This window comes from Leucoraja erinacea, chromosome 20, assembly GCF_028641065.1.
Source record: "Leucoraja erinacea ecotype New England chromosome 20, Leri_hhj_1, whole genome shotgun sequence".
Classification (NCBI taxonomy): domain Eukaryota; kingdom Metazoa; phylum Chordata; class Chondrichthyes; order Rajiformes; family Rajidae; genus Leucoraja; species Leucoraja erinaceus.
In genome coordinates this window covers 20,286,171-20,298,266 of record NC_073396.1, presented here as the reverse complement: position 1 = coordinate 20,298,266, position 12,096 = coordinate 20,286,171, and the positions used below count along the sequence as shown (strand labels likewise).

The 12,096-nt window shown below is 46.4% G+C and overlaps 1 protein-coding gene across 1 annotated transcript; it reads left to right on the top strand.

The window, feature by feature from the left end:
• Positions 1–839: 839 nt before the first annotated feature.
• On the top strand, positions 840–6,164 carry snu13b (SNU13 homolog, small nuclear ribonucleoprotein b (U4/U6.U5)). The gene is made up of 3 exons (XM_055651565.1): positions 840–1,003; positions 3,107–3,227; positions 5,757–6,164. The coding sequence occupies exons 1-3, from the start codon at positions 1,001–1,003 to the stop codon at positions 6,017–6,019; spliced, it is 387 nt and encodes a 128-aa protein (XP_055507540.1). The 5' UTR covers positions 840–1,000; the 3' UTR covers positions 6,020–6,164.
• Positions 6,165–12,096: the final 5,932 nt, after the last annotated feature.

Sequence of the window (12,096 nt, the reverse complement as noted above, 5' to 3'; positions counted from 1 at the left end):
TTCGGGATACACACAATATGGCGAGACATCTGGTTAGGACACTCAATATCAAAGATCCTACAGGATCTTTGCTCAATATGTCTGCAGAGCAGCTCCAAGAGATCTTCCCACTTCCATCAAGTACAGTAGTGTATAATTGTTCTATTGTGAACTAATCTATGCTTTAATGAATCTCCATATAAAGAGAAATAGAAAGACTCAATGTAAGGACATTGAAATAGCAGGTGTGTTCATAAATTATAGGAGCAGAATTAGACCATTCGGCCCATCAAGTCTACGCCATTCAATCATGGCTGATCTGTCTCTCCCTCTCAAACCCATTTTCCTGTCTTCTCCCCCATACCCCTGACACCCGTACTAATCAAGAATCTATCTACCTCTGCCTTGAACATATCAAATTACTTGCCCTGCACAGCTTTCAGTGGCAAAGAATTCCACAGATTTACCACCCTCTGACTAAAGAAATTTCACCTCAAGTCAAGAGTGTTTTATTGTCATATGCCCCAGATGGAACAATTAAATTCTTACTTGCTGCAGCACAACGGAATATGTAATCACAGTGAATAATGATTTATTTTAGTTTATCCTCATATCCTTTCTAAAGGTACATCATTTTATTCTGAAGGAGTGGGTTACCATTCAACAAGATCATCACTGATCTTCCTTGAACATTTTTTTCCTGCCATCTCCCCACATCACTGCAGGTCAGATTGCATTGTCCGACTATCCATTAAGACGGAGCTATAAGATCTTTGATTAAGATGTTTCCAGCAGCAGCGACACTTGGCTCCTGTCCCAGGTTGGGGTTGGAATAGGGGGCTGCAGTTGCTGACGGCCGCCGGAGGAGACGCTGCGTGACGCCACCCGGGGCTGCGGTATCGGAAGTGCTCTCTTGTCCGGCACCTCCTTCCCCGTGCGCGGTTAGATCTTTGGTTAGACGGCAGCGGCTCTTCCTCGGTGAAGCGGCGGCACAGCGGTATCGGGCCGGATCGCGGAGAGGATGGTGAGGGCGCTGGGAGCGGGGGTGGTCGCGGCACGGGTCGGCCGCGTGTTCCGGCTCCGCGCTGCGGGAGAGGCCGGTGCTGTGCCGGGGCCCAGGGCGGCAACGTGGTCCCCTAGAGCAGGCTGCAAAAACACAGAACAGTACTGTCCATCCCGCCCATGGTGACTACCATGATGTACAGGGTTATGGGGAAAAGGCAGGAGAATAGGGTTAGGAAGGAAAGATAGATTCGCCATGATTGAATGGCAGAGGAGACTCGATGGGCCGAATGGCCTAATTCTGCTCCTTAAACTTATGCCGATCAACATGTCCCATCTACACTAGTCCCACCTGCCTGGGTTTGGCCCATATCCTTCCAAACCCTTTATGTCCACGTACCTGGCCAAATGATGATCCCTGCCTCACCTATCTCCTCCGGCCATAGGCCTGTGTGGAAAAAGTTGCCCCTCAGGTTCCTATTCAATCTCTTCTCCTCCTCACCTATGTCCTCTCGTTCTTGATTCCCCTAATTTGGTCAAGGGGCGCTGTGCATCTACCCGATCTATTCCTCTCATGATTTTATACTCCTCTGGATCACCCCTTATCCTCCAAGGTCCCAGCCTGCTCAACCTCCCCCAAAAGCTCAGGCCCTGGCAACATCCTTGTAAATCTTTTCTGCAGCCTTTCCATATTAATATTTTCCAATAGCAGGATGACTAGAACTGTACAATATTCAAAACGCGGCCTAACTAAAGTCCAATAAATCATGACTACACGGTTACCCCCCCCCCCCCCCCCCTTATATTCAATGCCCTGTCCGATGAAGGCAAGCATACCATGTGCTTTACCAATCGGTCTACTTGTGTTGCTACTTTCAATTATCTTGTATCTTATAGACTTGGACCCCAATATTAATCTGTACATCAATAATGTTAAGGACAATTAATTGTATAATTTCTCCTAGTATTTGACCACCTAAAGTGCAACACCGCTTGCTTGGACATTCATAGTTTATGATACTACCTGTTTTAGTGTTATGTGCAAACTTACCAATTGTACCTTGTACATTCACATCCAAATCATTGATATAAACCATAAACAGCAATGGGCCCCAGTACTGATCCCTGAGACACACACTACTCACAGATCTCCAGCCTGAAAAACAACCTTTCACCATCACCCTCTGCTTCCTTCTACGAATCTCCTTTAAATCCTGCCTTTCACACTAAAGCTATGCCCTCTGGGGCATCTGAGGGGAAAAGATTCTGATTGTCTATCTTAACTATGCCTTAATTTTATATATTTGTATTAACCTCCGATGAACGAGAGAAAACAATCCCAAGTTTGTCCAACCTCTTCTTGTAACTAATTCTCTCTCATCCAGGCAGCATATACTCCTATGTTTCTTAACTGGATAGCAATTTCAGTTCTTGGTTCTTGGTTTTTTGGTCCTCCAAAATATTCCAAATGGAATTTAAACTGGAGGTGGTGGAGGGAGGACTTAAGCCAGAAAGGGTTATTGGGACGAAAGAGCTACTTTAAATGTTGTTGCATCTGGTTGGGTAACTATAGTTGGGTGGAGATTATTCCATGCTTTAATTGTGCGGGGGAAGAACGAATTACTGTACACATCTGTCTTTGTAGCTGGAATCACAAATTGGATCGAATGCCCTCGTCTGCTCCTAATTGGTTTGGGTTTGGTGTAGGTCTTGTAATCAATGTCGAGCTGACCATCGCAAAAAGTAGAAAGGACAGTGGAGTAACTCAGCAGGTTAGGCAGTGTCACTGGAGAACATGGATCGGTGATGTTTCGGATTGAGACCCTTCTTCAGGCTCTCAATCCAAAATGTCACCTATCCATGTTCCCCAGAGTTGCTGCCTGACCCATTGAGTTACTCCAGCACTTTGTCCTCCTTTGTATAAGCCAGCATCTGCAGTTCCTTGTATCTACCAGAATATAGAAAAGTTGCATCTTTAAAAACACATGCTGCCATGGGTGCAAGGATTGACTTTTGTTCCCGTTGAATTATTACTTTACAGATTTGTAGCTTCCATTATAGTCAAAATTATTGACTGCTGGACTGTCCATACACTAACTCACATGTTGCTGTCTCTTTACTGCAGACAGAACAAGAAGTTAACCCAAAGGCCTACCCCCTTGCAGATGCTCAGCTGACAAAGACGATACTGGATCTCGTTCAACAAGCTGGCAGCTACAAGCAGCTTCGGAAGGGAGCCAATGAAGGTATTTGGTTTGGTCCCTGGGGGAGAGGGGAGGAGAGACTTTGAGTCCACGTAAACCACTATATTGTGATTAAAACATAAAGTACCTGAGTAACTCAGTGGGTCAGGCAGCAATTGGGGAGGGAATGGACATGTGACTTTTCAGAACACTTCAGACTGACTAGTTGCGGAAGAAAGCTTGAAAAGAGAGGTGGGGCAGAACAAAGTTCGACGAGTGATAGGTGGATACAAGTGAGAGGGGTTGGGAAGGTAGATGGGGAGAGTAAGTGACAGGCTGGAGAGGAAAAGGTATCAGATAAAGAGAGAAAAGTAGTGGAATGTAAAGCGGAAGTGGGGGGGGGGGGGGCAGGGGTATTTAAATTGGGGAATTCAATGTTCATACCATTGGGTTGTAAACTACTCAAATGGAATTATGAAGTGCTGTTCCTCCAGTTTGCACGTGGCCTCACTCTGGCAATGGAGGTGGCCCAGGACAGGAAGGTTTGTGTGGGAAGGGGAGTTAAAATGGTTAGCAACCAGGAGATGCAGCAGGCAGTTTGACAAAGTGTTCTTAGTTTGGGTTTACATACTCTTGTTCGATGCCTGCCATAAAACTCCATTCACTCTGCTGCCCGATTGTTTCAAAGAGTAAAACAAACACACTGATCTCAATCTCAGCAATGACATGGCTGCTGGTCTGCTTCCTCGTGTGTAGCAGCAGTGCGGCCAGGAGGAAAGGCAGGTTTTACACAGGCAAAGTCCCCTGACTGTTTTTTCAGATTAACACTGGTTGGCTGAAGGTTAGAAACAGGAATAGGTGCAGGAATAAGCCGTTCGGCCCCCGAGCCATCAATATTCAATATGGGTGATCATCCAAAATCAGTACTAGGCTGTGGGCCGAGCATAGAAAATGTTTCGATGACCTGATGTGACTTTTGTGACCCGTGTCCGGGAACTACTTGAAATTTTGCACAGATTTAGATAAAATATAATTGAGAAGTCATAACTCGTTAGTGCCAAAAGTTGCACATTAATTAATTAAGCTAATTAGAAAATGACATTGAACAAGTTAGCGCCATCTAGTGTTCAATGGTCATATTACTCCATGGGAGCCTAATTCTGTGCTGCTGTCTATTTAAACCATATATTATTATTGTGTGTGTGAGTGACTTGTGAATATGAAATTATGTATAATTATATATGATTATATTATATAAAAATAATATACTGAATATAAGTGTGAGTGTATATTTTGAATGAGACTGCCGCAGAGGTCCGGCTCCTGAACCCGCCTAATTAATGGGTGAGGGCAGTTCCTGTGGGTTCCCCCGTTTACTGAACCCTACTGACTGCCAGTGTGCTGAGTGTGGCTCACGGCATGGTGGGACTGGGGCAGTGCCAGGCTGGGGGAAGGCAAAAGCATCTTCCACTGACAGGAAAATGCCTAACCCTAACTCGCTAAGGGTTCCTTTATTCCTTCGAAACCTTGCTATTGTTTTAATGTAATTAGGAGGCAGCCATGTTCCCGGAGCTGCCTAGCGACCATGAAACAAGCGCATAATTGGTCAATTGGCATCCAACGCAATGTCACACGTGCTTTGATTGGACAATTACTACTTGGTAAATTGGAGGGTTTTCTCATATTTAAAAAATCTGTGCAGGTTTTGTTCTTGACGAGTTTCAGGTATGATTTCTATAATATCTTTACACAATATGTTAAAAATTCAGGTAGTTACATGATTTGGGTCACAAACTTAAACAAAAAAGCACCTCGGCCCACAGTCTAAACCCCATTCCGGCTTTTCCCCCCATATCCTTAACCGTAAGAGTTAAATCTAACTCTCTTGAAAACATCCAGTGAATTGGCCTCTACTGCCTTCTGTGGCAGAGAATTCCAGATTCACAACTCTCGGGGTGAAAAAGGTTTTCCTCATCTCAGTCCTAAATGGCCTACCCCTTATTCGTAAATTTTGACCCCTGGTTCTGGACTCCCCCAACATCGGGAACATTTTTCCTGCATCTACCCTGTCCAATCCTGTGAGAATTTTAAATGTTTCTATAAGATACCCTCTCATCCTTCTAAATACAAGTCCAGTCGACCCATTCTTTCATCATTCGTCACTCCCGCCATCCCGGGAATAAACCTGGTGAACCTTAATAGCAATAAGGTCCTTCTTCAAATTAGGAGACCAAAATTACATACAATACTCCAGGTGCGGTGTCACCAGGGCCCTGTACAACTGCAGTAGGACCTCCTGCTCCTAAAGACAGACAGGGTGTTGCAGTTAGCAGAATGGGTGTGAGAGCAGCGCTCTGGGGGTCCTTCAGGCTAGGGGATGGGTGAAGATGGGATAACACCTCCCATGGGTGTAGTCTCCCCCGGCTGGGCGTGGATTCCGGGAGGGACGGGTTGAGCAAACACTGTCCAGGGGAAGCACATGCATTCATCTCGATGGAAGCTGCAATGTTCAGTTGGCAGAGATGGGGGTGGAGATCATAGACTGCCCCAGGACAGCCCTTTCCAGCTCGATCTGACTCACTTTTTTTGCAGCCACCAAGACTCTGAACAGAGGGATTGCAGAGTTCATAGTGATGGCAGCAGATGCGGAGCCCCTGGAGATCATCCTTCACCTCCCTCTCCTGTGCGAAGACAAGAACGTGCCATACGTCTTTGTGCGGTCAAAGCAGGCTCTGGGGCGGGCATGCGGAGTGTGCAGACCAGTCATTGCATCGTCCGTGACCATAAAGGAGGGCTCGCAGCTGAAGCCTCAGATCCAGTCTGTGCAGCAAGCCGTTGAACGCCTCTTGGTTTGAGTTCCTGCGACAATGTGGGGGATTCCAGGCTGGGCTGGCAGTGGTGTCGATGTTGGACACTCATCTGTCATAGAATGTAGTGCTAGCATTAGTTGTGTGCATTTGTTATTTTCATTTTTTTCTTAAATAAAATGCTTGACCTGAACATTTTTGTACTTGCCTTTAAATGCTGCCACGTGCACAGATCTGGCTTCAGGTGAAGTAGAAGTTCATTCATCCCTGGAGCCTGTTGCACCACTCAACCTGATTGGGGCTGAAGTCTTCCCCCAATTTCACATCCTTTCCATATCCCTCAAGACGCTCACAAAATCAATCTCATTCAATTTATCTGCAGCACAATGACACAGCTGCCCGAGCTGCTGCCTCACAGTACCAGGCACTGGTTACAGGTTAGACTTACGATTCCCTCCAACACATTTGTGTTGCCACTTGCAGGCAGTTATGGACTTGGACACCAAGATCCCTCTGTACATCAATGCAGTCTTGACATGAATTGTAAACCTTCCACTTGTATTCAACCTTCCAAAGTGCTACACCTCACAATTATTCCACTCTTTCAAATCTAAGGCAATTGTAAAACATTTATATAGATCAGGCATAGAATTTACATTAAATGATTCAATAACTTTATTTATAATTTGGAACACAAATCTTGCACATTTGAACAAGAGCAGTGACTATCTTAAAAAAAACCCATAGGGTCATACATCTCATTACTGCCATACAAAATATTGTGTAAATTTGTGATTATACATTCTTTATAAACTATTTGTGCAACAAAATCTGAAGCTCAAAACATCACATTTGGAAGGTTCTCCCTCAAAATGTCAATGTTTGAGAATGATGGCAGCTTTTGCCAGTTAGCAGACCAAGGAACGTCTCAGGTGCATCTCACAATGGCTGGAGAATTACACATTAAACCCCAACTCAAGTGTAGAACCCACTCAAAGATACCAGCTTGATAATGGAGGTGAAGAGTTACACAAATCAGTAGCAATTAACCTCCCTCACCGACTGCTGCTTTATAATGCAGCCCGTTAGTAAAATGGGTCATCTGGCATCAACTTGTCAGCACCACCTTGGAACATGGATCCGAGCCCTTCACCCCACTGACTCCACACCAACCATCAGCCATCCAATTTTACTAACCCTCCCTACGTTCCCATCAACTCCTCCCATTCTCTACCTCTCACCTGCATATAATAGCCAATTAGCCCACCAATTCATGTCGTTTTCATTTGGATGTAGCAGAAAGTCCCATAGAAAAACGGAGAAGTAAAAGGGAGATGTTTGCACAGTGCAGTGGAGGACGCTAGTTGATGACCATTTTTGGTGCGTGGAGAATGCAATCAGATGCAGGGCACACGAGTGAAACATAGGAAGATGGTTTTCACCTTGGTTGAGCAGACGGGAAGGAACACAGTCACCTTGACCCCAGTAACCCCGTGCAGACCCCAGGGAACGTTACACAGCGGTTATACGTCTGCCCCAATTAACATCTCAATGCTGCTAGTGTTGCAAATGATGTCCAAAGTGCTTCTGTAACCCTGCATCCGGTAGACCTGTGGATCTTCTGGAGATGCCCCATGGCCAGTCTCTAATCCGTGGTTGACACATAAGGTGGGAGAGTCGCGACGGAGCTGAATGCCCCGTCAATCTGCGAACATGTTCTCAACCGAGCGGCCAGGCCATGTCTCCTTCTGCACCGGCACGGTGACACAGCTTAGCCAGCTGTGGCTCATCACCATCTTTCCGAATATCTCCCACTTGCTATGCTCCTCGCGGTACGCCTCAATGGTGTTGTGGTACCAGGAGTCATCGACAGCAGAGGGGGAGGAAGAGGTTAACCAGGCAACGCCAATACTGTATGTTCACAGACCCAATCTCAATTATATCCTGACACCGACTCTGAACCCACCTAGCACCTTGCTCTGTAACCCAACCTTGTCCTAAGCTACCATCTACCTCTTTGGGGACCCTCGGACTGTCTTAAATCAGATTTTATCTTACACTAAACATTATTCCCTTTATCCTGTATCTGTACACTGGATATCTCGATTGCAATCATGTACAGTCTTTCTGCTTGTGGATAGCACGCAACAAAAAAGCTTTTCACTGTGCCTCAGCACACGTGACAGTAAACTAACCTAAAACTAAAAGAGTTAGCACACGGATGATTGTTTTGGGTCAGGACCATTCTTCTCTTACATCCTGAAACGTTGTCTGTCCGTTCCCTCCGCAGATGCTGCCTGACCTGCTGAGATCCTCTAACACTTAGACTAACTTGCTTTCTGAATACAAAAAAGCAAGCAACTGGAACTCAGCCGGTCAGGCAGCATCTATGGAGGGAATGGACAGAGGATGTTTCAAGGTGCAAAAAAAAAAAAAAAAGGGTCCTGTCCCAAAGCATCACCTGTCCATTCCCTCCACAGATGCTGACTGATCCACTGAGTTCCTACGGCACTTTGTGTATTGCTTTCTCTTGTTCACTGCTCTGAGAAAGTCTCTGGCTTGCAAGGTTACGGTTTCTCCTTCCATAGATGCTGCTTAACAGGCTAAGTTTTTTCCCCGCAGAATTTTGTTTTTATTTCAGATTTCCAGCATCTGGATTTTAAATTTGAATTTCAATTGCTAATGTCAATGCAAGTAGATTCCCAAAACTATTTAACCCCAAGATTTGAGAATATTTTAATGTACAACATGTTCTGATTTAATTGAAGAGCATGCAAACAAAAGCTTTTCTCTTGAAGAAGGGTTTCGGCCCAAAACGTTGGAATGAAACAAATTCACAATGGCAGGTGGGTAGCTGGTAGTTAGCTGTGGACCCACACTTCCCAATGCAAAAGCACAGTCCAGTGCATTCATTGCAGCAGGTGGGGCGGGGTTACCTGCACCTTGCAGCAGCACCGCACGGAAGCGGAAACCCTGCCCTCCTCTTATTTCCTCCCATTTGGCCCCACCCTGCAGTCCCAGTGTGCCCAGCAAGGGGGGGGGGGGGGGAGGGGGGGGGAGGGGAGGGGGGAGAGGGGGAGGGAGGGAAGGGAGGGGGGGGGAGAGGGGTGAGGGGGTGGGGGGGAGGGGGGGGAGGACATTCAGCCCATCGGCCCAATGTTGGGAAGTGAAGCCATTTTCACTCATGTGTTGAGCTCTTGCTCTAGAGTTGTGGAAAAATGTTCATCTTCACTCATTTATCCAATTACCTTTCAAAGCTAGTTTTGGATTTGCATTAAGTGTCGCACTAAGAATCAAGTAAGTGTACAAAGAACTGCAAATGCTGGTTTACAAGAAAAAAGCTGCTGGAGTAACTCAGTGGGTCAGGCAGCATCTCTGGAAAATGTGGATGGTGATATTTTATGTCGGGACCTTTCTTCATAGGGGATGTGGAAGACAGCCCATAGTTCTTAGTTATTGACGATAGTGTTGTGTAACGTCAAGCAACTGTTCCTGAAGCTGGTGGTCACGGTTCTCAGACTCCTGTACCTTCTCCCGGTGGCATGAATAAAATGAGAGCGTGGTCTGTGATGGCATTTCAGTCTCAGTCACAGAGGCCGATGTCAGGAAATCCATCAGAGGGGTGAACCCCCGAAAAGCACCTGGTCCTGATGGTATACCCGGTCGTGTTCTAAAAACCTGTGCGGACCAACTGGCGGGAGATTTTACGGACATTTTCAACCTCTCACTTCTGAGGTCTGAGGTCCCCACCTGCTTTAAAAGGGCATCAATTATACCGGTGCCCAAGAAGAGTAAGGTGAAGTGCCTCAATGACTATCGACCAGTGGCACTAAAGCTGGTGGTAATGAAGTGCTTTGAGAGGTTGATCATGGAGCAAATCAACTCCTACCTCGACAAAAACCTGGACCCACTGCAGTTCGCGTACCATCACAACAGATCAACGGTGGATGCAATCTCGCTGGCCCTCCAAGCCTGCAAACAAAAGGTTATTCGTGACATTTTAGGACCTTAAGAGGTCTTAAGGAAAGACTTCTGTGAGAAGGGCTTCATGGAAAAGTAAGCTTTAAGAACATTTGAAATAAGGTAAATATTAACTGCATATTATCGTTAAACGTTGGGCCAAAGGGCTTGTTTACATGCAGACTCTATGTTTCTTAGGGTGGTACAGTGGCGCAGTGGTAGAGTTGCAGCCTTACAGCGCCAGAGACCCAAGTTCAAACCTGACTACGGGTGCTGTCTGTGTGAAGTTTGTATGCATGTTCTTCCCGTGACCGGGTGGGTTTTCCGCAGGTGCTGCAGTTTCTTCCGCACTCCAGAGACGTACAGGTTTGTAGGTTAATTGGCTTTCGTGAAAATTGTAAATTGTCTCTAGGATTGTGTAGCGATCGCTGGTCGATGTGGATTGGGTGGGCCGAAGGGCCTGTTTCTGCGCTGTATCTCTAAACTGAACTAAACGTAACCAGTCACATTAACAAAATACAAGTTAAAATAACTTTAAACTTCAGTGTTACGTTTATTTTACTTTACAATTTATAGAACCACAATGACTACAAGGTGCTGCATTTCATCACTTTGGCTAATTGTAATTTAATCAGAGGTGAATGATATAAATCTTCACACTCGCACTGTTGAGTGAAATATGAGGATGAATATTGCGTATCAAATAGTGACAATCTTGCGTGATCGCTAACACCTCGAGACCTGTCGCGCCTGTAATTATAAATGCATACTTTTATAAATATTGACTAATTACCTATAATTAAGCTTGCTTCCTCTGTTTAATGCTGCAAACTCAATCACTGTGTTGGTTGGAGTGAGGGAGGGACAAATGTTGAAGCAGTAATTCATTTGACACATGCACTCAACAATTTGTTGTTAATACAAATCCATGGAATGTAAGCCACTGACTATTCTTCCAGAGGTTTTAGGCTCAAGTCTGTAAATGCATTAAACAAAAATTAATGAAGAAATAGCCTTTGACATTTCCACACTGGGAAAAAAGCTCTGACTCCTTTCCTTATCTGTGCCTCTCATTACTTTATATACTTCTCTCCACCCCTGGTGTTCCAGAGATAACAATCCATGTTTGTGCAACCTCTCCTGTAGCTAAAACCCTGTAATTGAGGCATAATTTGGGTAAACCTCTTCTGCACCCTCTCCAAAGCCGCCACACCCCGCTTGTAATGGGGTGACCAGAACTACACTAAATATTCCAAATGCAACCAAAGCTGCATCGTGGCGTCCTGATTCTTATGTTGAATGCCATACTAATGAAGGCAATCGTACCTTTCACCTTTTTTACCACTTTCTCTGCTGGTGTTGTCACTTTCATGGAGCTCTGGAGTTGAATATCCCACTGGGATTGAGGACCCCACATTGAGCTCGAAGCAGGAGAGAGACTCCCAGCGGCTGGGAGGGAGGTAACATCAGACCATGGCAAAGCATTGCACTTCCTCGTTGTCTGTGGGATCTTGCCGTGTGCCAAATGCACTCTGCGTGGGTAACTATAACTCCACAGGGGTCCTCTGGCGCAAACCGACGGGGGATGGGGGTGGTTCAGTGGCATGTGGCCAGTGTTCTCAGTGCCGCTCACCACCCAACCGCCCTCACTCACCCTCCCCCCCCCCCCACCTCCACCTCCACCCCCCCCCCCCCACCCACCACCCTCCCTCCAAACCCCCCCCACCCCCAACCGCCTTCACTCCCATCCCCCCCCCCCCCCCCCCCCCACCCCCACCCCACCCTAGCCACCCTTACTTTCCCCCCCACCCCCAACAACCCTCACTCTCCACCCCCCCACCCCCACCCCCCCCCCCCCCCCCCCCCCTCACCATGTTCATTGAATGAGGGAGGACCATATTGAAAATTACCGAATGGTGAAGGGCCTGGATAGAGCAGATGTGGGGAGGATGTTTCCACTAGTAGGAGTCTTGGACCAGAGGCCACAGCCTCAGAGTTAAAGGTCATACCTTTAGAAAGGAGATGAGGAGGACTTTGTGTGGAATTCATTGCCACAGTCGGATGTGGAGGCCAAGTCATTGTGTACTTTTAAAGCGGAGATTGACAGATACTTGATTAGTAAGGGTGTCAGGGGAGAAGGCAGGAGAATGGGGTTGAGAGGGAAA

Excerpts from the sequence above, each read along its gene's own strand:
- snu13b (XM_055651565.1), top strand. Across the intron at positions 3,228-5,756 it reads TCGGAAGGGAGCCAATGAAG|CCACCAAGACTCTGAACAGA; the intron begins GTATTTGGTTTG and ends CTTTTTTTGCAG.